At 44.7% G+C, this 25,898-nt stretch overlaps 1 protein-coding gene and 1 long non-coding RNA gene across 2 annotated transcripts in view; one reads left to right on the top strand and one right to left on the bottom strand.

Annotated features, from left to right (window-relative positions):
• Nucleotides 1–911: 911 nt before the first annotated feature.
• Nucleotides 912–25,898, top strand: part of LOC149523766 (uncharacterized) — a 109,754-nt gene continuing 84,767 nt past the window's right edge. Inside the window, exon 1 of the long non-coding RNA XR_016350475.1 lies at nt 912–1,421. This is a non-coding gene — a long non-coding RNA (uncharacterized LOC149523766). The remainder of the gene's footprint in view (nt 1,422–25,898) is intronic.
• On the bottom strand, nt 18,268–25,262 carry GP9 (glycoprotein IX platelet). The gene is made up of 2 exons (XM_075939740.2): nt 25,020–25,262; nt 18,268–20,712 (listed from the first exon to the last, which is right to left on the bottom strand). The coding sequence occupies exon 2, from the start codon at nt 20,702–20,704 to the stop codon at nt 20,153–20,155; it is 552 nt and encodes a 183-aa protein (XP_075795855.1). The 5' UTR covers nt 20,705–20,712; nt 25,020–25,262; the 3' UTR covers nt 18,268–20,152.

Genomic DNA, 25,898 nt, shown 5'->3' with positions numbered 1-25,898 from the left:
TATGATTCTATGATTCTAATACAGACTTTTGGTCACTAGAGAGCCTGGTTGTATTCAAAGCCATTGTCTCTTAGTAAATGGCTCTAGCCATTAACAATCTGCATAAGCCATCCCTTTACCTACAAACACCTACTTTCAGAGAAGGTTAATATTATAAAATGGAATTCATGAAAGTAACTCTGCAATAGCAAAGGCTATTTAAAGAAGAAAGGAAATGTCAATGGATAATTATAGCAGTCCACAATTAAATCAACTTTCTGAAGATGTAAGAAAAGAAATGAAACTTGGACAACCAACAAAACAGGATTAAAATGGTTCTGCCTACAAACGTTCAAAGAATGATCTGACCCTGCAATAATGTAATTAGTAAAGGGCTCTTACAATGTAATACAATCACCAGCTTTTTGTGCAGAGACTCATTTGTATCTAGTGAGGTGCCTGTTTTTCCCAAATTGTGACACAGTAGAGGATCTAAAACATGCCAACAATGCAGACTTGCTTTATGGGTTTTGCTGTAGAAAACTAATTGCCATCAGCATGATGGCAGGACTAGCACCATTCTCTCTGGAGTAGAAAGAGGGCACTGAATGGGAAAAAGTTCCCAGAGGTGTTCACAATACATCCTTTTGAAAGAGACTTTGTGAAACAACGTAAGTATTGACCAGGAAAAGGGAAGATGGAAAAATTGCCAGAACTGGTGAACTTTATTGTGGCCTAGTGTTACTGTCTTCAGAATTGACTAGAAATCTTCCTCCGGTGACTTGCTACATTTTTTTCTTTAGGATGCAGTGAATCAGGTCTTGCCAAGGAGTGTCTAGTGATGTTTACTATTCTTCAGCAACCACTAGTCCAGAGATAAATTTTGCAGGTGGTAGGTTGGGCCAAAACTCCCATGAAGGCAATGTTGCAGGGTGTTCTTGTTTGGTTTTTCAGCAAGGCCTTATATGAGTATTATTTTTTCTGCTAATTGAAATAAGTTGCTAACAAATGTGCAGAAACCTTGGCTGCATGTCCATTATGTGCAGGACTTGTTCTGTCCCTGAATGATGCAAAGGCTCAGCCCCATATGCTTTTATTTGACTATTGGGCCATGTGACGGGGCAAGGCAGCCCTGCACTGAACCTACAGGGCTCAGCCAGGGCTACCTGGCTGCAGAGGCCCCTCCCCCACAGCCCTACTGAGCATGCCCAGGCTGCAGCAGGGCTATAAAAGCCTGGGCCAGGACTCAGTCTGGGGAGGCAGCTGAAGGAGAAGGACTGGAGAAGGGAGCTCTCCCTCAGCGGGTGCTAGGGACTCCAGGAGAGGCCGGCAGGAAGGCGGAGGTGAGTTGGTGCAACCTGGAGACTGCCTGCCGAGGGGACGCCGGCCTGGAGATCGCAGCCAGCTGGGCAAGTCCAGGGGAAGGAAGCCCGGGGGTCCAGGTAGGAAGTGGCCCAGGGCAGGTGCGGGAGCCGCCTCTCCCGGCCCGAGAACCTCGGCACGTTTTGGCTGGATGGCCCCGCCGAGGGAGTGACCCGGTACCTGGTCGCTCACAGGGCCCTGGGCTGGGACCCGGTGGAGTAGGGGGGGCCCGGGTCCCCCTACCTGGGGTGCGTCCCTGCTACAACGATAAACTGCTTTGTGGACTCGGCCTTGCTTAAAGGGCCAGGTATAAACTGTTTCGTGGACTCAGGCCAGGGGGCCTTAGCCCTGCTTAAAGGGCCAGGTATAAACTGTTTCGGGGACTCAGGCCAGGGGGCCTTAGCCCTGCTTAAAGGGCCAGGTATAAACTGTTTCGGGGACTCAGGCCAGGGGGCCTTAGCCCTGCTTAAAGGGCCAGCTGTATACTGTGTGGACTCAGGCCAGGGGGCCTTAGCCCTGCTTAAAGGGCCAGGGATAGACTGTGTGGACTCAGGCCAGGGGGCCTTAGCCCTGCTTAAAGGGCCAGCTGTATACTGTGTGGACTCAGGCCAGGGGGCCTTAGCCCTGCTTAAAGGGCCAGGGATAGACTGTGTGGACTCAGGCCAGGGGGCCTTAGCCCTGCTTAAAGGGCCAGGGATAGACTGTGTGGACTCAGGCCAGGGGGCCTTCGGCCTGGCTTAAAGGGCCAGGGATAGACTGTATCACAAGGGCGTCGGGGACCCAGGCGGGAGGGGCCCGCCACAGGCCACAAGGTACCACACAGGACACAGGTGCTTAGGGACAAGATCTGCCTGTTGAGACTTTTGATGTGAACGAAGAGAACTGCCTGAGAGTATTAATATGTGTTTTAAAAAGACAGAGAGATTTTAATTTTAATTTTTTTTTTAAATTTGTGGGTTTCTTTGGCACTTTATGAAAGACCGGCAAATGCAGAATTCTAGTCCCAGCTCCCACTGCTCTGCACTAGGTATTATTTATAGAACATCAAAAGTGTGTTTTGAATTTTACAGACCAAATATAAAGGCAAAGATCCTGCCCTAAAGAGCTGACAAGGTAAACAGACAAAATTTAACTGAAGAATGTGAGATGAAAGGGGATGGTAGGGATATGATACACATAAAAACAAAATGATCATGCAGGTGTGTTTGGCACATGTTTTTCAGTTAGCTCTGATTAAACATTTTAAAATTTCAATTAAGTTCTTCCTCTTCCACTTGTACACTTTTTGCCTTAACTATATATATATATATATATATATATATATATATATATATATATATATATTATACTATATTTTTTTTATCACAAGATATTTGATACCCTCTGATCAATCGACTAAGATTCTCATTAAGATAAGCTACTTTACATTAGGATTTTATACATGTGAATAGAATTTGCTCTGTGGTGCTCCGTGCTAACATCACTAATAATTTCTGAACAATTAAATACATTTAAAAAACACCCCTGTTTATCTGGCCTACATTTTACTCATAAATGTACATTTTCTAGACGCATAAGTAATGGTTATGCTCTCAGCTGAATTTACTAAGCACTGGAACAGATCTGTCAAGTATATTTGTTCATTGACCTTTTCCAGCTGGTTTCACATACACTTGTTAAACCTTTTTTTGCTGTATTGTTTTATGCCAAGTAGTATACTTCCTATAGGTATTTACATCTACAACTGTGTATCTTGTGACTTACTATGCCTGCTTAGTGGATGAAAATTAATAAATGCTTTCTCATGTACACTCGTTTAGTGTGTAAAAGTTGTGTGAAGCAGTGCAGCAGTAGCCAGAGAGAAGGGGTGTTTGTGTTTGTTTGTGTGTGCGTGCGTGCATACGTGTTGAACAGTTTAGAATGCTTGGGCAATTTCTTTTATTCTAGCCAAATGGTTATTGTGGCCTGATGGCTCACCAGCAATATGGATGTTCACTATCACTATATGGATCACTGATCCCTGAAGTTCTTGGAATGGACTGGAGCAAGGCAGAGGAAGGCTGTTGACAAAATGATTTTCTGAAAACAATTTATAAGCACCATTGTCTGGGCAGGATGGCAAAATATGATATCCTATTTTGATAATTAATATTTTAGTGTGTATATACTATCTGATTTTTTAAAATAAACCCTGAAGCCCAATAATTTTATGCATTTTAATTCTCTTTTATTTGCACACTTAATGATAGTTACCATGCTTATGCTTGAAAACTGGGCATTTGTACAATAGTAAGCCTGAGAAGGCCACAGAAATGTGTGTAGAAAAATGTATGCGGACTTCAGATTTTAACTTTGATAATTAGGCCATCAATATATATATTTATTTTATAATGGATGCTTGTAAAATGTCAGCTTTTTATTGGCAGTTACATTGCAATATCATTGCAATGGGATACAGAAGTTATCTCCTGTTCTAAGTCATTGAGCCATTTGCCGTGATAACTGTTAACAGAGATTGATTTCTAATGATGAGGACTAGACGCTAATGTGAAGTTTCCAGAATTACAGGAACTTAATATTTGGCTCATTATGGAGATATATTTGAGCTCTGAGTGCTGATCTGATTTGATTTACTATCCTTGCAGCTTGATTTGGACCTGTTTCTAAGCAGAAATTCAAACCTTTTGGCATCGTGTTAATATTTCAGAACTGAAAAGTGAAATCGACATGCTTACTGTAAGCAGAAGTGAAACTGGTTGCTCTGTTTTTATTGTCCATATGGAAAGAAATGTAAAATATAAACAGATATAGTGGTGATGAATCCAGATGTCAAAGGAGTTATCAGTGATCTTATGATATATAAGAAAAATTGTGATTTAAATTATTTTTAATCTAGTAGCTTCAATTTTCTGTAAAGAGTTTTGAGATTCAGTTAATGTGAACGGTGCAATAGAAATTAGGGTCCATATTTGTAAACGCTTATGAGTGGGAGTAAATCATTTAGTAGTACTACACATGGGGTGAAATGACTTCAGTGGGTCAAGGTTTCACCCGTTTGTGGCTTGCAAGAGCGATTGTGTGCTATGCTTTTTGTTTAGTGTGCTCATTCCTAATCCTACAAAATGCCATTCTCATGTGTTCTTGTCAGTCAAATCCTTTATTTACTAAGGCATCACCTACAGAACCATGTACTCTTGTGGTCTTTTCCCACCCAGTATTTTAGGATTTATACTGTATGATGCAGTGCTAGCACCCTCTTGTTCTCCCTTAAGTTGATTAGAAATTGAAGGTGAGGAGTAGCAATGAAATGGCACCTAATTTAGGGCCCTGCTGACTTTCCCCCTCCTCAGTCCCTTCTTGCTGGCTACTCTGACAGAGGGGAAGGAGGGTGGGTATTGGAATGGACATGAACAACACAGCTCAAAGAACAGTTACGAGAAGGTACATAACCGTTTTTTCTTCAGGTGCTTGTTATGTGCAATCTAATCAGGTGACTCCCACGCTCAAGTTGAGGAGGTGGGGTCAGACTTATGCACTGATTGGAGCACAGCCCTGTGAAAGGCCGCGCCATCTCTAGACTATTGCATGATGGCATAGTGCGAAGCAAAGGTATGTATTGAAGATCACATTGCTGCTCTACACATTTCTGGAGTAGGGACACTGTGGAGGATGCTTGAAAGCTGGTTGAGTGTGCTGTCAACAGCGACAGTGGTATGCCAGCGAGAAGCTATCTCATGTGCAGGAAACTATCCACAAAGAGATAAGTTGGGAGGAAACTGGCAACTGCCACAAATACTAGTGTGAATTTCTAAAAGGCTTTGTCCTGTCAATGTAGAAAGCCAGTGCCCGACGCATGGCAGGAGAATGCAGACTGTTTCTTAGCACTCAAGTGCCGTTTAGGGTAAAACTCAGGTAAAAATGTGTCCTTACTCATGTTAAAACTGGAAACCACCTTTGGTAAAAATGCTGGATTTGGACGTAACTGTACCTTGTCTATGTAAAAGGCTGTGTAAGGTGGCTCTAACGTGGAGGTCCTTTAACTCAGAGACTCTCCTTGCTGAAGTTATTGCTACCTAATAAGAAAGGTTGAGAAGGGAACACGTGGCCAGTGGCTCAAGCGGAGGCCCCATAAGTTTGGATAAAACTAGGTTAAGGTCCCAAGGAGGCACAGGTTTGCAAACTTGAAGGTAACATAAATTGCCACCAGAATGCCAGGTGGCGTGCTCCTGGCGGCACTAGGGGCTGCCTGCCCCAACCCGGTTCCTTCTGCCCGAGGTTCCACCCCTTCTGAGAGCGCGGAGCAGAACTCTCCCCCACCTTGCTAAGAGACCTAGTACACTTGTCAGCCCCCTGATTCAGCACCTAAAATGATAAGAACATGGGCATTGCTGCTCATTAGATAATGAAAGTAATTTACCCAGTTCACTTTCTATTGGCAAATAGAACATCCACATCATTTCTTTGATCACCGTTGGGGGGATAAAAGCCACTAATTGGTAACACAGTATAAAGAACTGTTTCTGAAAACCTCCCCATGAAATCAGGAGACAAAGATTAAGTGCACACAGCATGGGCAGGGAGCAATCCAGTATTAGTTATCCTTTTGTCAATTATTAGTGCATACACACAAGGAAGGGAGAGGAGAAATAAGCTAAAAGATGCTGAAACTGATTCTTCAGTTTACATCTCAGCAAAGGGAATGACATTATTACTAGTACCAGCATTCATTTGACAGACAACTAGCCACTCAAGATGGAAAGCAGTAAAAGATCAGGTCCTTAGTGTTGTTATTGGAGAAATTTAAGAGGGCTGGACAAATAGTGTTTTATCCTTATTTTAAAATACAGGTATGAGAACGGTGTTACTCTGTGGTGGCTGTTTTGGTTTCATTGTTTAACAGCAGTTGGCACCTGTGACAGTCGTAGTAGAGAGGCCAGTGTCTGAAAGTACATGTGTACTAGCCTAGCCTCTCTACCTAAGGGTAGGTTATACTATAATCATGGGTGTGATTGCAGCACAAGTAGAAATACCTGAGCTAGATCAGATCCCGGAGCACTGACATAGCAGCTGCACCCCGTTCAGCACGGGTTGTATGAGTGCACCTGGAACTCTAGGTAATGACTTGCCAGGGTAGCCCAGGCTGCTGTGGGTCCATCATTCCAGGACCTAAATTAGATAGATTAAAACTATCTAGAATATGTCTAGTTGAGCCAGACCCTTTGATTATAGTACAGACCTATTCTCAAGTGGCAGCCTTGTTGTATGAATTTTGATGGAATAAATGTCCCCAAAGCATTAAAGATGTTAACATTTCCTGTTCAATATTCAACAAGGTTCAGGGTTTGATGTATAGAGACCTCAGCCTGTGTAGTACCATGGCACAAACACCATTAAAACCTTGTAAACCTTTTATTAAAGATATAGCAGAGAAGGGAGAGGGGAATAAGGCTTTCATTTTAACAATTTCCTTTGATCTCTTTACCTTTAAAGAGAAACTTTAGAAAATAACCCTTCTCTGATGCTCCCTCTTAGTTGTATGGCAAAAACTTTCCTTTTTGTTCCCAGGACAAGTTCGTTGAGCTGGGCTGGATCTGTTGTTGCTGAAGTCCAGCCCTCTTTCCAAAAACACAAAGCAAGACAAACGTAGGAGAGGAGGGGGAAAAACAGCAAAAGTAGAAAATGCTATTTGTCTTTTGTGTTGACAGTTCACTCGCTACTGAAGAAATGCAGACATGGTACGCTGTCTCATTAGCTGCTCCAAGATCTGGCAGTCTTGTACCAGCATGGGGTTGTTTAGGGAATTGTTTGTAAACAGCCTCTTTGATCACAAGATTACAGCATTATCACAAAAGATGAAATGTTGACCATCTAGGCCAGACACTTAATAGATAAAGAAAAAAAAAAAGCTAGGAGGAGAGTAGAAATAGGGTAGGGAATATGCAGGATGGGGTAAAACACAAAGTCTTATACCCCTGGCAGGGTTCAGGATTTAACCAGAGTCAGTGGAAGTGGTGTCCCATCTGCATCCCTCTCTGACTTGATGTGATCAGGCCATCTCTCAGGATCAGGAAAGCGGAGACCCAGATGTATCACTGTGGATTGCATGGCCCCTAGGGAGAAGTGGGGGTGTCTACCAGGATGGTAAAGCTCTCCTTTGGGTTCACCCATTTTTTATCCATTATCAGTTTCTTACTTCTCCTCTCCCCATACCATTTTTAAGGACACCAAAAGGGAGTGATGAATAGAATAACTATTTATTTGGTTCACACCAATTCTGGTTGGTTGATTTCCAGCCCCTCATCATCTTAACACAGTCATTAAATTATATCAGCAGGCTAGCCTTTCTGTCTGTTCTAATTCAGTCTTGTACCTTTCCCCATCAGCGTTTATGGTTAACGGTTTTTGTGCTATGTTATGAACGTTCGCTCCCTCCTTACAGTTGAGATAATAATTAAGATACATTTGTAGGCCTAAATATTTATCACAGCAGCCCCTCCAAGTCAGGTGGAGGTACATGAGCAGAGCAGAGAGGAGAAAGCGGGATTTTATGTGTTCTGTGATACATGGTGGACTTCAGTGTGCTGGGCCACTAATTCAGCAACTGCTAGGAGTATGAAATTAACACATGTTGTGGACATGCTGCTCGTGATGTGGAAATCTCAAAACCTCTCATTTAAAATCACTCTTCATTACTGTTCAATGGCTAAATTATATAAATAGATGGTTAACTTCCTGTAAGTAACACAAATCCAAATATTCTGTACTCTGAATTCTGGAAGAGAGAGTGTGTGTGTGTGTGTGTGTGTGTGTGTGTGTGTGTGTGTGTGTGTGTGTGTGTGTGTGTGTGTGTGTGTGTGTGTGTGTGTGTGTGGTCTTGGCTCTGAAAGATTGGGCATTCAGTTAGTATTTTGTAGGTGGAAGTGAGGTATTCTTGTTTCTTTCTTACTGCAGTAATGTATTCTACTGGCTGTGTAAGGCCTGGGAGTCTATACCAGATTCTTCCATCGACTTCTGAATGGCATTGGATAAGTCCCTTAAGCCTGATTTCTGCAAGGGTGGAGAACATCTCTATTTAGGTTACTGAATGGGAGGTGTACTCACTTGAAGGCTCTTAATCTCTACACACCTCAACTTCCTCATCTGGAAAATGGCACTAGTGTTACTGTATCTTTGAGGGGTTCTGAGGCTCAGCTGCTGTTTTAAATGCTCTGAGTTACTCAGACAGAAGTGTGCATTATTCATAGAAATGTATTCAGTGCTGCGGAATGTGTAACTCCCACGTTGTTCAGGACCAGACTAGTCAATCAGCCAAGGAAGAATATTAAGAGTCATAGGCCTGAGAACAGGAATAAATACCTTCCGGTGAAGGAGGAGAAATTTCCCTCAAGCCGTACAACCATCCATGTAAAGAGAGAATTCGGAATCTCTTCAGTCTGCTGCCCTCCTATAAGAACCAACTTAAGGCTTGTGCTCTCAAACCTGATGTTCACGGAATGCGCACAGACTCTTGTCTGTAGGCCTTGAGAGAGGACCTTGTGAACTCTCCACTAGGGATGTAAAATCCTGTTTAATGGGTTAACCGGTCAACATATTGTTTAAATGGTTAATCGATTAAAGAGGAGGGTGGGTGTTAGTTCCCCTCCACCCACCGCTGGGTTGGAGCAGACCCTGCCTGTGCTTGCCCCTCCTTCCCCCGCCCGACTGCATTCAGAGACTGCACCAGCTGGGCTGGAGCAAACCCTGTCTATGGCGGGTCAGGGCACCATGAAGGCAGGGGTTGCTCCAGTGTCCTGGTTGGAACAGCCCCTGCCTGCAGGGCACTGCTCTGGCCCGAGTAGCCCCTGTCTGCAGCGGGCCCCACACAGGGCTGGAGCAGCCTATTGCCTGTGGCAGGTGGGGAGCTGTTCCAGCCCACACTGATTAACACACTTAAACACTCATACCCCTACTCTCTGTCTTCTAGGCCACTTTGCACTTCGTTATAGTACTATATACATGTCTGTTCTTTAAAACAAAAAGGGGTTTGAATGCAGAGTCCAAGTATTGTGTGGACATCTCCTTCTGTGACCTGACACAGGTAGAAACTCTCTTAACTGGGATTCTCTGGTCTGGCAACATCCATGGTGCAGCACGGATGTTGCAGGACCAGAGAGTCCCGGTGGAAGGCCAGTGGCAAGGATCCATGCAGAATTGTCAGGGTAGTGGGCTGCCTGCAGTCAGTTGATGGTGGGACCGCCCAGTGCATGGCAGCGGGACTGCCCAGTGGTATTGACTGACCCGGTGCATGCCTGCCCGGCAAGGCTGGAAGCTGTGGTAGCTCGGTGGGACAGGGAGCTGAGATGTGCAGCTGTCCCATGGATCCTGGAGCTCCAGAGTGGTGCGCTTAGCTGCCTGGTGGGTCCCAGAGCCACAGCAGCAATGGATGCCCACCAGGGTCAGGAGGGCAGAGAGGCCAGCAGGAGGTAGGGAGCTGGCTGGGAGGCTATTGGCCGGGTCAGGGTGCTGGTGGCAGGGATCCAAAATGACCTCCTCTGGTCAGGCAAAATCCCTCATCTGGGACGGTCCCAAGGGTGCTGGACCCTGGAGGTCCAACATGTAGAACTCTGCCTACATAGGTGTTACGTGGACTGTGGAGCCATGTGAAGAGCTAACTGGAAAAATGCCAATATTGGATTGTCCCAGAAACCGATAATGCCTAGTTTGAGTCCTCCTTTTTAGTAGAAGTAAAGGGTCTGATTCTCCAGTGTTCTTTTACCTTGTGTAGTTATTTGTAGCTGTGAAAATAGGGAGCAAAATCCTACCATTCCCTTTACACGGATGTGACACAAGAGGCAAGGCACTGGAGAATATGTATGTAGATCCTTTTCGCTCATCCTGGGCATGATTCTCCAGTGCCTTGCCTCTTGGGTCATTTACATCAGTCTGAAGTGAATGGTAGGATTTTACTTTCCATTTTCACAATATGCTGTTTCTGTAGCACCTATAGACTGGCATGGCATGTGTGTCTCCCTTCCTTTTGATCCACTAGAGGGCAATATAAAACACCGATTCGTATTTGATTAAACTAGTAGCCTGCTGCATACAGATAAAGGAATTCTTATTCAGCAAAAGAGGTGGCAGATGTTTGTGTGGTTTGGGGTTTTTGTTTTATTTTTAGTGCTGAGTTCCTGGGTTCTATTGTCATTGAACAAAGGCCTATATGTTTGTAGCCACTGTATGTTACGTGCTCGTATAAGACATTAGATTGTTCCAGGCTTCAAATATGTTAAGGACTTTTAGACAGCAAGTAGTGGGCTTACTCTGCTACAAGGGAAATTTAAATTAATAGGAAAAACTGTCTAACTCAGAATATTGCTAAGCAGTAGATCTGGCTTCCAAGGAAGGTTGTGGGATCTCTGTTGCTGGAGAATATGTTTAAGAATATGTTTGTCGAACAACTGTCAGGGATATGGTCTAGGTTTACTTAATCCTGTCTCACCACGGAGGGACAGAATAGCTGACTTCTTACTCTCCCTTCCAGCACTATGTTTCTATGATTCTGCGTTGCACCTGTTTTGAGTTAGAGGCCTCTATTATGTCAGTTGGAACTTGCACGTTCGCTCTTAGGACTTTTTCCATTTGATGATACATCCTGTTATTGAAAGAGCAACAGAAATTCATGTCCATCGGAATCCAGCCTTGGGCTTATCAAAATCTTTGTCCTGGACCAGATGCTCTTTGTATTTAGGGCAGCAAGCTTAGGAGAACTTGTGAAATATGCAGGTCAAAGGAAGCAAGCCCAAGACCTACTGAAAAGATAAATGCTACCTGCATAAATTCTTCAGATATATACATTGCTGAGAATTGACCTTCCATGCTCACCAGAATGGGATTGGGAAAGTCTCCCAGGGACTTTGGTGAGGCCCTTGGAACAGCTTTGGTGCTGGAGTACCTGCCTCTTCCAGGGCAGGAGAGAGTCCTTTATAAATGACTCTTTACTTTCTACACTTTCACTCATTTGTTTAACTGCATAAAAGTTTGTAGCTGTTTTCTAGATTGCACTGTAGGTTTATCAGTGGCAAAGGGTAAAATAAGCAACAAAACCTTTTGATGCATGAAATTAAAAGTGAGTGTTTCATGGACCTAATTATATGTCACATAATAAACAAAAACATTAAAGTAAATTAAAGCTACTCATGTTAAATTACCCTGTGTGCATATGATTAATGAGCATTGTAAGCATGATAGTTATTTATGAGAAGAGGATGTTGTTGGCTGCTTTTTTATTTACTTCTATTCAATGAAGCCTAAATATATATGTTTCTCTGAGTGATTGCTGTTGTGCATTTCAGTGTGTGCGTGTACACACCATGTGCATGATTGTCTGAAAACTTTTCCTTGGTGGGCCCTATTGGGTCAGCTGTAGCACTCCCTGTAGTGATGCCTCATGGCGTTGCAGTTATACTCCTGCTGACATGACTCATGCCTCAGCGCCTTCTTTCCACCAGAAACAAAAAACAGGACTGTGTAGCACTTTAAAGACTAACAAGATGGTTTAATAGGTGATGAGCTTTCGTGGGCCAGACCCACTTCCTCAGATCAACCAGTGATTGGTTGTTGGAGCTTCTAACTTCTTGCTTTGCAAGTCATTCTTCCCTAGTGCATAATTTCATTTCTATCATGGAACACATGAAGGGCCCCCGAATTACATTGTTGTTCTGGATTACTACGTGTAATCCTGAATGACAGGCCCCGCCTATCACATCTTTCTTAGGTGCAAAACTCGGCAACGGCCTTTTTGGCAGAAGTCCTGCTTGAGAGGACATCTGTAGGGCAGCTACATGGTCCTCAATACAACATTCATGACTCATTCCACCTTTACCCAGCAGTCCTGGGATGATGCAGCATCCAGCAGAGCTGTACTGCACTCAGCAATGAGTTGAGGTCCGACCCCTCCTCTGTACTGACTGCTGATAAGACACATATTGGAATGCACATGAGCAATCATTTGAAGAAGAAAGAGCAGCTACTTACCTTTGTAAATGTTGCTCTTTGAGATGTATTGCTCATGTCCATTACAGACCCACCTGCCTCTCCTCTGTCAGACTATTCTGGCAAAAAGGAACTGAAGTGGGAGTCGGGTCAGCAGGGATATATATGCAACGCCATGAGGCATCAGCACAGGTACCGCTATGGAAAAGTCTTCTGACAATCATGCACATGGTGCGCACACACATATTGGAATGGACACGAGCAACACATCTCGCAGAACAACAGTTCCAAAAGTAAGTAACTGTTCTTTTTCCACTCTAACATTTTAATTGTTAGTTACAAAAACATGCCCAGGAAACAATTGTTGCTCATGAACATATTTAGTCTGATCAATAATTTTTGACTGCCCTCTGCTTTAATATTGTGTAAAGTAATTTGTTAAATTGAAAACCGAATCTCAAACTTCTTCATTACTCACAATCCTAGCAATTATACTTTGCACTAAACTTTTCCCTCCCTGAAGGCTTTGTCTTCTCTGAAGAAGGGATGTGAATGATTAATCAGTTAACAGTAAGCATCACCCTTACTGGATGATGCTTATGGTTAATTGTTAACTGGCAGCCCTGCCAGGATAAAGCAGCTTGCTGTGCCATAGGCGGGAGGGAGGGAGCGCTTCAGCCAGGCCAGAGCAGCCCCCGCCAGTGGTAGAAGGGCTGGGCCCTCCACACCTACTCCTGTTTAACTAGGGCTTAATTTATGATCCTTTTATGAATATGAACTTTTTTATGAATGTGATACACAATATTTCATTTCTATAGTACTGCTTGACTGAGGATTTCAAGTAACTACGAATATTAAGTCCTGGGATGCATCTGTGAGATGGAATAAGCTTGTTTAGTTTGCTTACCTGTAAGCAACAGAATACCAGTGCTAAGGTTTGCACAGCATGCAGTTTACTGGTTGGTTGTTGCCATACACACTAGAAGTGGTTGTGTTCCAGTATTTCTGTACAACAAGATTAGCAGTTAAACAATATGCTCACGTCAACCTTAATGCTTTGGCAGTCTAAAAGGCATAACATCTTGTACATGTACAATCTCCTGTATTAGTTCAGCCATTGTTAGCCAATCTAAAATCTCTAGTCCTTTCACATACAAAACTGCTGCTGACTTTTGATAAGCGGTAAGCATGTAGAAGGCCTGCTGGATCAGGGATTTCTTGTTATAAATAGACTGGATACTTATAAATGGATTAGACGCTTATCTTTGAACAAACAGACTCATGCTGCTCGGAGGGTGTGTCTTTTCTGCTCATTCACTGGATTAAGTTATTATGTCCCTCTTTATTTAAATACCGGGAAAAGTATGTGGTCATCACAAAAAGTGTAAATTCCTTTTTAAATCGTACATCACTTACTGTGATTCCTAGAGAAATATGAATGTGGCCGTATTCATTGCTTTGCATGCTTAAAAGTGTGGGATGCTGGAATAGGATAGAGTCGTCTCATCTTTTACAAGCTACTTTGGGATCTCTGTTGTGTGTTCAATTGTAGGTGGCAAATGTAGGACTTATATATGTATTGGTTTTTATTTGCTTCTGTATGTTGTGATGGGCTATAGGCAACAGGAGCATGAAAAGATGTAATTAGATTAGATTGGCTATGGGGAAAGCTGGCTAGGGAACGTGACTTAAATACAAAGCAGATAAGCATTTGAACAGTGCTCTCCAACCTCAGAGTTTGTACCAAGAAATACCAAGTGGTTCAGAACTGACAAACAGCCATTTTCCTGGTGGAATGGGAAACGCTGCATTGGTGATGGTTCTCTCCTTATTTTCCTCATTTACTGTTGGGCTCAAAATACCAGAGACTAGGAAATGCTCCTTCCTGAAGCAACTCTTTGGAAAATTGTATAGTATATTGGTATATTTTTATTGACAGGGCTCCTAATTCAGCATGCGCTCTTCTGCAGGCTCAAAGTAAAAGCTACCCTATTTCTCACTGGGTCATTGCTATATCCGTTCTAAAAAACTCCTACAAAGGTGAGGTGCACTAGTTGAGAGTAATAGGTAAGCTTCCCAGTTATACATGGGACTACATGATAGTTGAATCTAGTAAAACTCCCCCTCCCCTTCCTTAACTGTATGTAGATTTGTATGTAAGGGGCCACATTCTTCATTCTGTTTCACCTATTCATCATAGCGGGGTCTCACGGAACAAAATGTGTCCATTTTTTCCAGTTAGTACAAAAATACCTATTTTCCTTTCCATGCACAAAAGGCAACCACATACTTCAGTGTGAATGATTTATATTGTAGACTAAGGTATTCAAAATGGTAAGGAAGTCTCCATGAGAGAATACTTCCCTCCCTGTGACTCCTCCACAAAATGGTAGCTGAATTTTAAAGTGCAGATAAAAGTCCTTGAGCTACATAAGCATAATATTGGCATGTGTTCCTTGCAGTTTTCTCTTGTAGAAGTAATGATACGTGCTTGATTTAACAATGACAGCCAAACTGTAATCTTGGATTTGTATGTGCATCTTTTGCTATAATATGCGCATGTATCTGGGGACAGAACTTGGGGTTAGTTTTTCACCTGAGAGTGTTCAAGCCTCTATAAGCCATGCAATATCCTGGCAGAGTAGAAAAGGGGACCATAGATGTCATCCTTTCATTGCAGCTGGAAGAGTTGTTTAACATCCGTCAAGTATGTTGCACTGAGGAAAAGCAGTGAAGAATACAGTACAGAATTGAAAAATCAGGGGAAGTTAGCTGGGTGGAAGTTGATTGACATTGTTGGAATTTGGCCAGGATACCGGGGTAGGCATGTATCTACTTCAGAGATGAGCTGCTAAAAGTGTGAGGAGGCTTCCTAAAACCTCTCTGCAGTGGTTGCTTTTTTGCTCCCCTCTAAATTGCTTTCTCTACCTTCAGCCCTGTGCCCTTAGATAATCCCTCACACCCACTGTGCTTCTCTCCCCCCTGATAGGAAACAACCAGCGGCTCTTGGACATTCCTCTCAGCAACTCCTGTACTTAGAGTGCTTTTCCTTGAATCAGAACGGGGGGGGGGTGTGTGTGTGTGTGTGTGTGTGTGTGTGTGTGTGTGTGTGTGTGTGGCGAAAGGGGGAGAGCTCTGGATCTGTGGTGATTGAGTGGGGAGTGGATGCTCTCTGGCAGGGAAGGAGCAGGTCACTTTTTTGTTTTTGTGGGTAGGGTGTGAACGGACAGTTGGTACTTTAGACCTGAGGGGTTGGAGTTTGAATCCCTTCTGACCTGAAGGAGGGCAGCTGGGTGAAAAGAAGATCCGCTGTGTCCTGTAGTGATAAATTCTGTGTTTCTCAGATGGGGGATGCTATGTCCCCTCAGGCCTGTATTCAGGGGTCCGATAAGAAGTAGGTTTCCTGAGTCTTGAGCGAAGTAGTAATTGTTTGAGGAGTGTCCCCCTGGAGGCCCTGAGAGGGAGAAAAGTCATGTGGGGAAGAGATCCCAATTCACTGACTGGGTGGGGGGCTGATGGCAAACTCTGGGCTGAGTGGACAGGGAGGTTGGGAAAGACAGGGAGGCTGATGCAGGTGGTGCGCCTCAGCTTCAAGCTCCTGGAGCAGCGTGGCTCATTAGTAGTGCATGGACTGATCATGGCCCCTTATCCTTCCACTAGCACTACAGTGTGTGTTTGAGGCTGGAGGCCCATCTCTTAGAGTAGCTACTACAAACTGTAATACCAAGTTTACTTGTAACATGGAAGCTGAAAGGCCACCAACTTCAGCCAGGAACCTGAGGCATTTTCAGAAGTAACTTGCTCAGGTACCTGCAAAAAATTTCTTTTGGCTCTTTCAGACAGGGCCATGCAATCTATAATGATGTCAGTGTTATGTTGCACCCACGGGGTAAAAGTAACTTAAGTTTCTTACAGGTACTGTTGTATCACACGGGCCCTCAGGGAGCGCGGGGGGCTCAGGGCAGGAGTTGGTGGGGGGGGTGCAGGAGTCAGGGTTTGAGTGAGAAGGGGCTAAGTGCAGGGGGTGAGGGAGTGGAGGGGTGCAGGAGTCCAAGTTGGGAGTGAAGGGCTCAAGGCAGGTGGCTGGGTGCGTGGGGAGCGCTTAGCATGGAAGCCTGCAGGAGAGCCCTAGGAGCTGAGCTGGGAGTTGCTGCTCCGCCTCCTACAGCCAAGTGCCTGAGCTGTCCGACTTTCTTGCTGGAGCACCTCACCAGGGCACACTGGCTTACTGTCACCTCTAGTTGCACCCAAAAACGAGACGCTCAGGAAGCAGAGAATCTCTCCCAGTTCTATGGTAGGGTCAGCAGGAACTGTTTGTGAGATTTGCCCCACACTGCATTTCTTCAGAGGAGACACCAGCCTCTGTGGGCCATGGCCTGACTCGGCACTCCCAGAAAGGGCAGGGCCTCAGGCAGAAGGGGTGTGACTGGGGCAGCCAACTCTCAGCACCACGTCCCTGCCCCAGCCCTCAGTGCTGCATGGAGCATGTGGCACCGGCATGTGGGTGAGATTTGAAGGACCAGGGGCCGATATAGGGCAGGGCGAGCGGGGCGGCCGCCCCGGGCCCCGCGCTTCAAAAAGCCCTGCGCATGCGCCGTGGCAAAGGGGGGGCCCCACGGAATTATGCTGCCCGGGGCCCCGCAAAACGGTCATCGGCCCCTGTGAAGGACCTGCAGCTTCAGCTACTGCTGCTGCCACAGTAGCAACGGAGACAAGCCCTGGGCCCCTTTGAATTGCTGGGCTCCAGGGCAACTGCTCCCTTGCCCCCATTAGCAGGCCTGGTTTCTTCTAGGAGTTATTCAGGTCTCTGATCTAAGTACTGACCCAAACTAGAGAGAGAGAGAGAGAGAGAGGAAGGGCTAGGGAGAGAAAGTGCAAGCGCTTTTCAGGTTTTCCGCAAAAATCCCAGAAATTTTGCTGGCAGCTTTAACCAACATCTGTGGTTGTGGCAGGTAATCATGCAGACGTGGACAAGTGTGAATGCACAATCAACATCGTTTATTTAAATATTATACACATTATGCCATTTTTCTCACTTGTATTGTTTTCTAGGAAATTTGGTACAGCTATAAAATAATTCCTTCACGTTTCAGGAAATTTAAGGTCATGTTTATTAAGGGTTAAATTCAAGGACTGGCCCTAACACATGGGGAGGAGGCATGCATGCTCCCCCAGATTTCTCCCAGCTTTCACCCCACAACATGGTCAGTAGCAGCCTTTCGACACTGTGTGTGAGGCAATGAATGGGAGCTGCTTCCTGCCACAAGGGAGGAAGGGATGACCTGGCTATATCTTTGCAGAGCTCATACCTTCCTGTCGACATCGTGTGGAAAGGCAGCTAACACCTCCAGGCTTCTGCTGGCCACTCCCATAGCCCAGTTTTCTCCTGTCCCCTGGCTATCGTGTGGGCACAGATTGTGCACCAGGACCCAGGGAATCTGACTACAGGGGCTTCTGTGGCCACAGAGCAGTGCTGGGTTTATGCACAAGCTAAGTAAGTTACATCTTAGGGCCTCAGATTAAAACTTGCTACAGGTTGAACCTCTATAGTCTGGCACCATTGGAACCTGACCGTGCCAAACCAGAGAATTTGATGACCCATGGGAGGTCAGTATTGTCTAGAGGCATTACCAACACTTAGACTGTGTCTAGACTGGCAAGTTTTTCCGGAAAATCATCTGCTTTTCCGGAAAAACTTGCCAGCTGTGTACACTGGCCGCTTGAATTTCTGGAAAAGCACTGATGATCTCATGTAAAATTATCAGTGCTTTTCTGGAGAAACTATGCTGCTCCCGTTTGGGCAAAAGTCTTTTTCCGAAATACTTTTGCGCAAAAGGGCCAGCGTAGCCAGCATAGTACTGTTTTCCGCAAAAAAGCCCCAATCGTGAAAAAGGCGATCAGGGCTTTTTTGCGGAAAACTGCATCTAGATTGGCCACGGACGCTTTTCCGCAAAAAGTGCTTTTGCGGAAAAGCATCCTGCCAATCTAGACACACTTTTCCGAAAATGCTTTTAACGGAAAACTTTTCCGTTAAAAGCATTTTCGGAAATTCATGCCAGTGTAGACGTAGCCTTACAGTGCATGCTGGGCCCTTAGATGACACTTGGGGGTAAATTACAGCTAAATAACCCCTTATTAGGAATGGGTTATCTAGGGAGGTGGTGAAATCTTCATCGCTAGAGGTTGTTAAGTCCCATCTTGACATCTGGCTAACTAAAATCATGCCAGACCACAGATGTTGCTGGACCAGAGAGCGTCAGACTAGACAGGTTCAATCTGTAGTTTTTAGTTGCATCCTCTTCTATGTACCAGTATACATGCAAATGTTAACCTTTATTATTTCTATTTTCATTGTCCTTGCTGTTAGAGCAATACACATTTTTGGTGATGTTTGGGGGCGTCTTAAACTTGACTTAGTTTAGGGCCTCAGCATGTCTTAATCCAGCCCTGCCACAGAGCCCACGCCAAAGAGGTGGCTCAGTCAGGAGACGGTGCCTAGGGGACCAGCTGCTCTATGCTCACTGGAGGCATAACCCAGACCAGAGGGGGAGAGGGCAGGTGAAGAAGGTGCTATGGCCCTGCAAGTTCAGGCTGGAAACAGGCTGGAAATCGCTTTCCCAACCCCACTTCCAGAGCTGGCATGCACTGAGGGCAGGCGAACTGGCCTGGCCCTGCACAGTGAAGCCTTGCACACCCAGCCCCATTGTCAGCCACTGATCCCCCACTCCTACTCGCTGCTGGGGTGGAGTGTGTGTGTGTGGGGGGGGGGGGGAGTGGTGGCGACTGGCGAGCATGGATCCAGCCAGCAGTAGGACCTGCCAGGACTAACAGGAAGAGAAAGCAAAAAATACAGGAGAGTTTGTCCAGTTTCAAGAAAAAGTCGAGAATCTGGAGAAGGCCTTCTATATGAGACTGTCCCTTTAAAAATGGGACATCTGGTCACCCTAATTGTTGTACACATTTCTCCCAAAAAATTGCGGTCTGGGACCCATCTCGAAGGGTATGTCTACACTACAGCACTAATTCAAACTAACTTAATTCGAAGTAGTTAATTCGAACTAAGCTAATTCGAATTAGTGCATCTAGACCTAAAAACTAATTCGAATTAGCATTTTGCTAATTTGAAATAACATGTCCACACTGAGTGGACCCTGAACCGGGGTTAAGGCTGGCCGGAACCAGCGCCGGCAGGGCATCAGGTTAGGACTTAGAGTGTGGAGCTGCTGCCTCAGGCTAGCCGAGGGCTGTGCTTAAAGGGACTCAACCCCAACCCGGACAGACAGTTCTCAGGGTTCCCCGCTTGCTTGTCTACCTCGATGAGGGACAGCAAAGCAGTCCTGTCTTGGAGTGCCCAGAGTACCCTCATTCGGCACATCACAGCACTCGGCTGCACTTGCCGCAGGCTGCCATCCGGGTGGCTGGCTCATGCCATGCCAGGTGCAGGGTCTGCTGGCTGGGTGCTGGCACGCTTGCAACTGGCACGAGCACTGTAGCCAGACCGTGCCCCTTTAATGGCTCCAGGGCCGGGAGGGGGGCAGAAAATTTTCCCTGGTTTGGCCCAGAGTGGCCACCAGGGCAACCTGGGAAGGGCTAGCCTCCCACTAGTTTGAATTAAGTGGCTATTAAAGGTGTTATTCCTTGTAGAATGAGGTTTACCGCCGTTGACAAAACTGCCGAGTTCTGTTGACGTTATGTTGACAGAACTCGGCGGTAGTGTAGACGCAGGTATAGTTTTGTCGACAAAAGTCCACTTTTATTGACAAAACCCTGTAGTCTAGACACACCCTTAGTTATGCCTCTGTAGCAGCAGGAGAGCAGAGGAATATTCTCTTGCGGTAACCTAGTAGGCTAGCTTTTTGGAGAACCTCAGTGCACACAATGTTAAAATAAGTATAAGTATTGCCAAAGAGATCAACGCGAGGTCTCTCCAAAAGAAATCGAGGCATTTGATTGGGAAGGATTTCCTACACCCCTCCAGCTCATTGCCACTCAGCTGGCTTAGAAGCTTCCTCTCACAGGAGGCTGGGGTTGCACAGATGACATTGGCAAGAGACGATTCAGAGAAGTCTTCTAGCCAGAGTTTGAGATATAGAATGTGACAGTCACAATTCCAGGGATTGTCAGACACATTCATTTCCTCTAGGTTACTTAAGCTGTCAAATGCGCCAAGCCGAACTGTGGTCAAGCTGTTATTCTGTAGATAAAGTTTCCTGGTGCTGATGGGCAGGGCGGGCACTTCTGTCAGTCCCTTTGAGCTGCAATCTACTAGCCAGCCCTTCATTTGTCCAAGTGACTCACAGATGCAAGGCAGGGGGCAGATTTCAGCATGGACTAAACAGAACAGCACTGATGTAACAAATCCTGCAGCAGTGAGGATCTTGATGGTAGCCATAGTCTTAACTAAATAAAGGACAAAAACATAAAAACAACTGATAAGTTGTCATGATTCTAAATGTAAAGCTAGCATGTATACAATTGCTCCTCTCATCATCCTGCTTTAGGATCAGCAGGATATCTTGACTTTTCCAGAAGACTTTTTTTCATAATGCCATTCTTTCTTAACCTGGTTAATACTAACATGTTTCTGAAACAGTGTGGTGATTCCTTACAACTCTCATTTCTTGTTTTGTTATGTAAAATAGTACTGACACAAGATCTTGAGTGACATGACCCCAAAAGGTGGTTGCTAGAGCTAGGTTAGGATTACTGATATAGATTCACGTCCAGGGTTTGAATTTGGTGTTGAAATCATATGAGATTACAAATGCTGAGCTCACAAGACTTTTTTTGCCATCTTGAATGATGTAAGTTAATTTTAAGGAGTTATCTCCAAAGATTTTTAGCTACATCCCATTTGGAAAATGGATCCTTTCTGTTAACGGATCTGACCAGAATTGGTACCTTAGGGCTGAGTTCTGATGTGAGAATTGGAAGGGTGTGGAATAGAGGGGTTTTGGTTTGTTTTTTTTGGATCTGTCACTGCTCTTTTTTGTTGTGCTTTAATTCCTGCATCCAGCTCTCAGAGCTAATTGTTCTACGATGTAAAAACCTTCAAATTGTATAGATGTGTGTGTTGATATCACTTTGGGAGGGATCATGTCTTAGGCTGACAAGTAGTTTTTCCTGTGCCGGTGTTTGGTAACTGGCTTCCATCTAAGATCCATCTCAGTTCAACCCACCACCTCTTTACACACCTGCAAATTTTCCTGCTCATCCCTCAGTATTATTTAGTATGGATAATCAAGGCACCTAACTGGAATTTGATTCAAACTCCTTTGCACTGTTGGGGAAATCTAGAGCCAAACTCTGTGGCTTGGAACCATCTCTAATTATGAATATAATTCTCCCCATAACTAGAGCTTTCCTTTCCCCCTTCTTATATGTACAAATCCACTGATTAAATGTGAGGTTTTAAGAAAATAATTCTGTTTTGTATAGTGTCCTGAATACTTATCTGTGGGGTAGGGTTTGCTGTTAATAGATGCTACTTGTTAGGGTACACTCAGACTTGCCTTGCTCAAAGGTGAGATCTATTGTATTAGACCAGGAATTGGAAACCTTTTCAAACCAAGGAGCCAAACTACATCAAAATTCAAAGCAAGTGGTCAGCAAAGAGCCATAAGAATGCCCTTTTGCATGGCTGAAAATATCCAACTTAATATTATTGATAATTGACATGATAATAACATACATTATTATGTTGTTGATTATATATCATATATGTTGTTGATAATAACATAACCATTGTACTGTAAGGGACCACACAAGTGAGAAGCAAAAAAAAAAAACCCCTCCAAAAACCCCCAACCCTCATCGATGTGGCCCCCAACTGAAACACCTCACTCCCCTGGTGCTCCAGCCCCATGGTGGGGGGAGGGACAAGAGGGAACTGAGATTCAAGGCCTCAGTCCAGATTTACTCTTCTGAGGTAACAGGGTTGGAATCTGTGGCCTGGCCCAGGAGTGGGGCCAAAAATGAGGGGTTAAGTGTGTGACACGGGGCTGCCACTGAGTGGGATAGGGATGGGGGTGCAGAATCTGGGCAGGAGGTGGGATGCAGGAGGAGATAGAGTGTAGGAGCAGTCTGGAAGTAGGATGTCTGTCCAGGGAGAAGGGGCAGGAGCAAGGGAGGGGGCAGAAGCAGGCTGGGGTAGGGTGTGTGGTCAAGGTGGAGGGTGCAGGAGCAAGGCTGAGGGCAGGGTGTCTGGCCAGGAGAGAGGACGCAGGAGCAGGCTGGGGGCAGGATGTCTGTCCAGGGACTATGGGGCAGGAGTGGGCTGAGTTGAGGGTAGGATCAGGGCTGGATTACCCAATAGGCAGACTAAGCACATGCTTAGGGCACCAGCAAAGCAGGGGCACAAACAAACAAAAAAAAGAGATTTTATGGTATAGTATTGTTTTTATTTTGAATTACATATGGGGGCGGGGGGAGTAGAGGGCTGGAGTGGGCTGAGGTTAGGGTGTCTGGCCAGGGGGGAGAGTGCAGAAGCAGGCTGGGGTAGAGTGTGTGGTCAAGGTGGAGGGTGCAGAAGCAAGGCTGAGGGCAGGGTGTCTGGCCAGGAGAGAGGATGCAGGAGCAGGCTGGGGGCACGATGTCTGTCCAGGGAGTACAGGGCAGGAGTGGGCTGAGGTGAGGGTGTCTGGCCAAGGGGGAGGGGGCAGGAGTGGGTTGAGGTGAGGGTGCCTGGCCAAGGGGGAGGGGGCAGGAATGGACTGAGGGTAGGGTGTCTGGCCAAGGGGGAGGGGGCAGGAATGGGCTGAGGGTAGGGTGTCTGGCCAGGGAGTAGGAGGCAGGAGGCAGCTGGGGGTGTGGGGTCTGGGCATAAGGGGGCACTTGTTTTTGTGCTGTGCACCACACCCAGGCACTGGAGGCTTTCCCTCCTATTGGAGCGGTGGGAAAAGCCTCCAGGAAATGCATGAGCGCATTGCTGTTCCCCTGGCCGGGGAAAGGGGAGGGAAAGGGGAGCAGCAGCATGCAGCCATTTCTTCACTCTATTTCTGGCTACCTTGGGGCCTCCTTCCCCTGCTGGAAGCTGGCACTGGTGCTATAATCTTGCAACGTGCTGCAAGGCTGTAGTGCCAGTTGTGGGCCCCTGCTGTGGGGAAGCAAGGAGGGGGCTGGGATTGAGCTTCAAAAGAGACATATTTGGCTCAGAAGCCATAGGTTGCCAACCTCTGTATTAGACTGTAGGACTTCACAAGTGAATGCTGGAAGCCCAACACAAAAACAATTTCAAACTGGAGAAGGCAAAGTATTGGAGATGGCAGCTGAACAGAATAAATCCATTAGATAGTTTCTATCCATCTCCGGTAGTGCCTTTTACATTCAAATAATACAGAATGGAAACGATACATATGTAAGTATAGAACTTGGACCAGGATATATCCTGCCGTGACCAGCTTTAATAACCCCAGTAGGAAAATGTCTCACTTGACAGAGTAAAAATGGAACTGATAACGCTTTATTTCAGTAAACTTATTTAAGCAAGGCTGAGGGTTTAGCTTTTCATCACTTTTTGCTTCAAAGTCCATAGAAGGTATCAGTTTCCTTTAAAGTTGATTGTAATACAAATTAATAATAAGTTCCAGGGTACTGAAGGCATGAATTCTAGTCAAGTCTTGACTTTTTGAACAAGAAATTATTTAAGTATCTACATGTGCCCAGATGTAGATGCAACATAACACTTCTATTTCCTTTTCTTCTAAAATGGCTACAACAATCCAAAAGCCCTGCATAATGAAAAGTGATCAGCTTGAGATGACAGAGCTGCTTAAAGCACATCTTATCTATTCTGAAATGTGGTGGTCTAAAATGCTGGTTGTTTTCTCAAAAGTAATCCATCAATCAGAGAAAGAGAGAGAGATCTAAATGCAGCTAACATGACAATCATATTGCAGAAAAACAAGGGCATGAAAACCTTTCTTCTCAGTTATAGTGAAAGCAACTAATAAACAAAAGCCATTTATTTCAATTTCCAGATGATTTGAATACTGGGAAAAGACTTACAACCTTGGCGCTTTAGATTAAGGATTGCAATACCAACCTTGACCTATTTAAGAAACGCTTTTGTTTCATCGACATCATAACCCATAGAATAAAACGTAAGGCAATGTAACCAACTCTCAAAGCCAACCCCCCACAATTCCCTTTTCAACAACACACCTGCTTAAGGGAGAGTTCACATTTTGCTAACTTAATTTAAGGTCTATTAAGGAGATCTGTGTTTAAGAAATAATAGTACAGCCCAGGTAATGAGTTTCTCCAAATTAAGTGAGACACCTCTTTATTTATATTATAATTGCCTGGTGAAATGCCATTGCCTTTAGCTTAAGTGGGATTTCTATTCTACAATACTATGAACTTCACCTCAGAACAGCTGGAATATTAATTTTGACAATTTCTAGTCTCATCATAATCACACTTTAACCCTTTAGTGCTAAGTCCCAAGGGGTGCCATGCTTCAGCTTCAGGAATCCAGTCAAGATTAGTAGCTTTTTAGAGTGGCTGCATCTTTAAATTACAACCTGATGTATCAGTTTGTGGATGAAGTTCTCTATCTAACTAAAAGCAGGGTGAGCAAAGCCCATCTTAAGGGATCCTCTACAATGGTTTATGAGTAAGCATCAAGAAATGCCAAGTCAAAAGGAAAAGAGATCTGGGCAAGAGCAGCAGGGAGAAAGGAATTGGTGAGCTGCATTGCTGCTTACCTGTATTTATTTGAGGGGGTGTTTGATACCTTTTCCCTCTGGTGTCTAGTAAAACGTTGAGGATTTGCAGTGCTGAATTAAAACACAACTTTGTCGGCTTTTTAAAGATTTAGTAAGGAAACGAATGTAACAGATGACAAGCCTTCTGCCTTGTCTGATAAGCAGCAGTTCCTTGGGAAATGCGTAGAATCAAATGGCCCTCTGAGCTTTTATTGTTGTTGTTGTTTCAGCAGAAAACACAAAAGAATTTTGTATTTTATGTTTCTGCTATTTATATTTTTTCCCTATTTGAAAGTGGCAAGTTTCTTAAAATCCTGAAGTGACTCATCTTCCATCTGACAAGTAAGGAAATTTCTTCATCAGTAGTAGAAATCTAGAAATGTATCAGCTTAGACTTTATTAATCCCCAGGACAGGTAGGATAAAAATTACTCCAATTTGTTTGTCATCTTTCTGGGCTTTCTTCTATAAAATTTAGGAATAGGCTTGAAATAGTTTTTGCTTCATTTCACCCCCAGCAAGATAGTTTTATTTGGAGTTTTGATTCTAAACCCATTTTCCAAAGGGGCCATGTTAAGATGGGCCTGGAATTTTTGAGGTTTGGATGAAAACCTCACCAAAACATAGAAATGTTGTGTTCTGAGAGATCAGACTCACATCTGTTCAAGGAGTTTGTGAACTTTAGCACATTGTTTCTGATCTGCATTTTGAATTTGTAAAAAAACCCAGGTGAAGTTTGTGCGTTACAAGCATGCTGCATGTCCTTACTTTGCAAGGCCTGTCCTCTACTTCATGCTTGACAATGAGTGGCTGTCCACTGGGGAGAAATATGGAGGGAGAGAAACTTCTGGAATTTAAAATTGTATCTTGTTCCAGATTC

Source organism: Pelodiscus sinensis, chromosome 11, assembly GCF_052426305.1.
Source record: "Pelodiscus sinensis isolate ZL-2025 chromosome 11, ASM5242630v1, whole genome shotgun sequence".
Lineage (NCBI taxonomy): Eukaryota > Metazoa > Chordata > Testudines > Trionychidae > Pelodiscus > Pelodiscus sinensis.
This window is presented reverse-complemented; position numbering and strand designations above follow the sequence as displayed.

Coding starts and splice junctions, on each gene's coding strand:
- GP9 (XM_075939740.2), bottom strand. CDS start 20,704: ATGGCTACCATCAAGATCCTCACTGCTGCAGGATTTGTTACATCAGTG.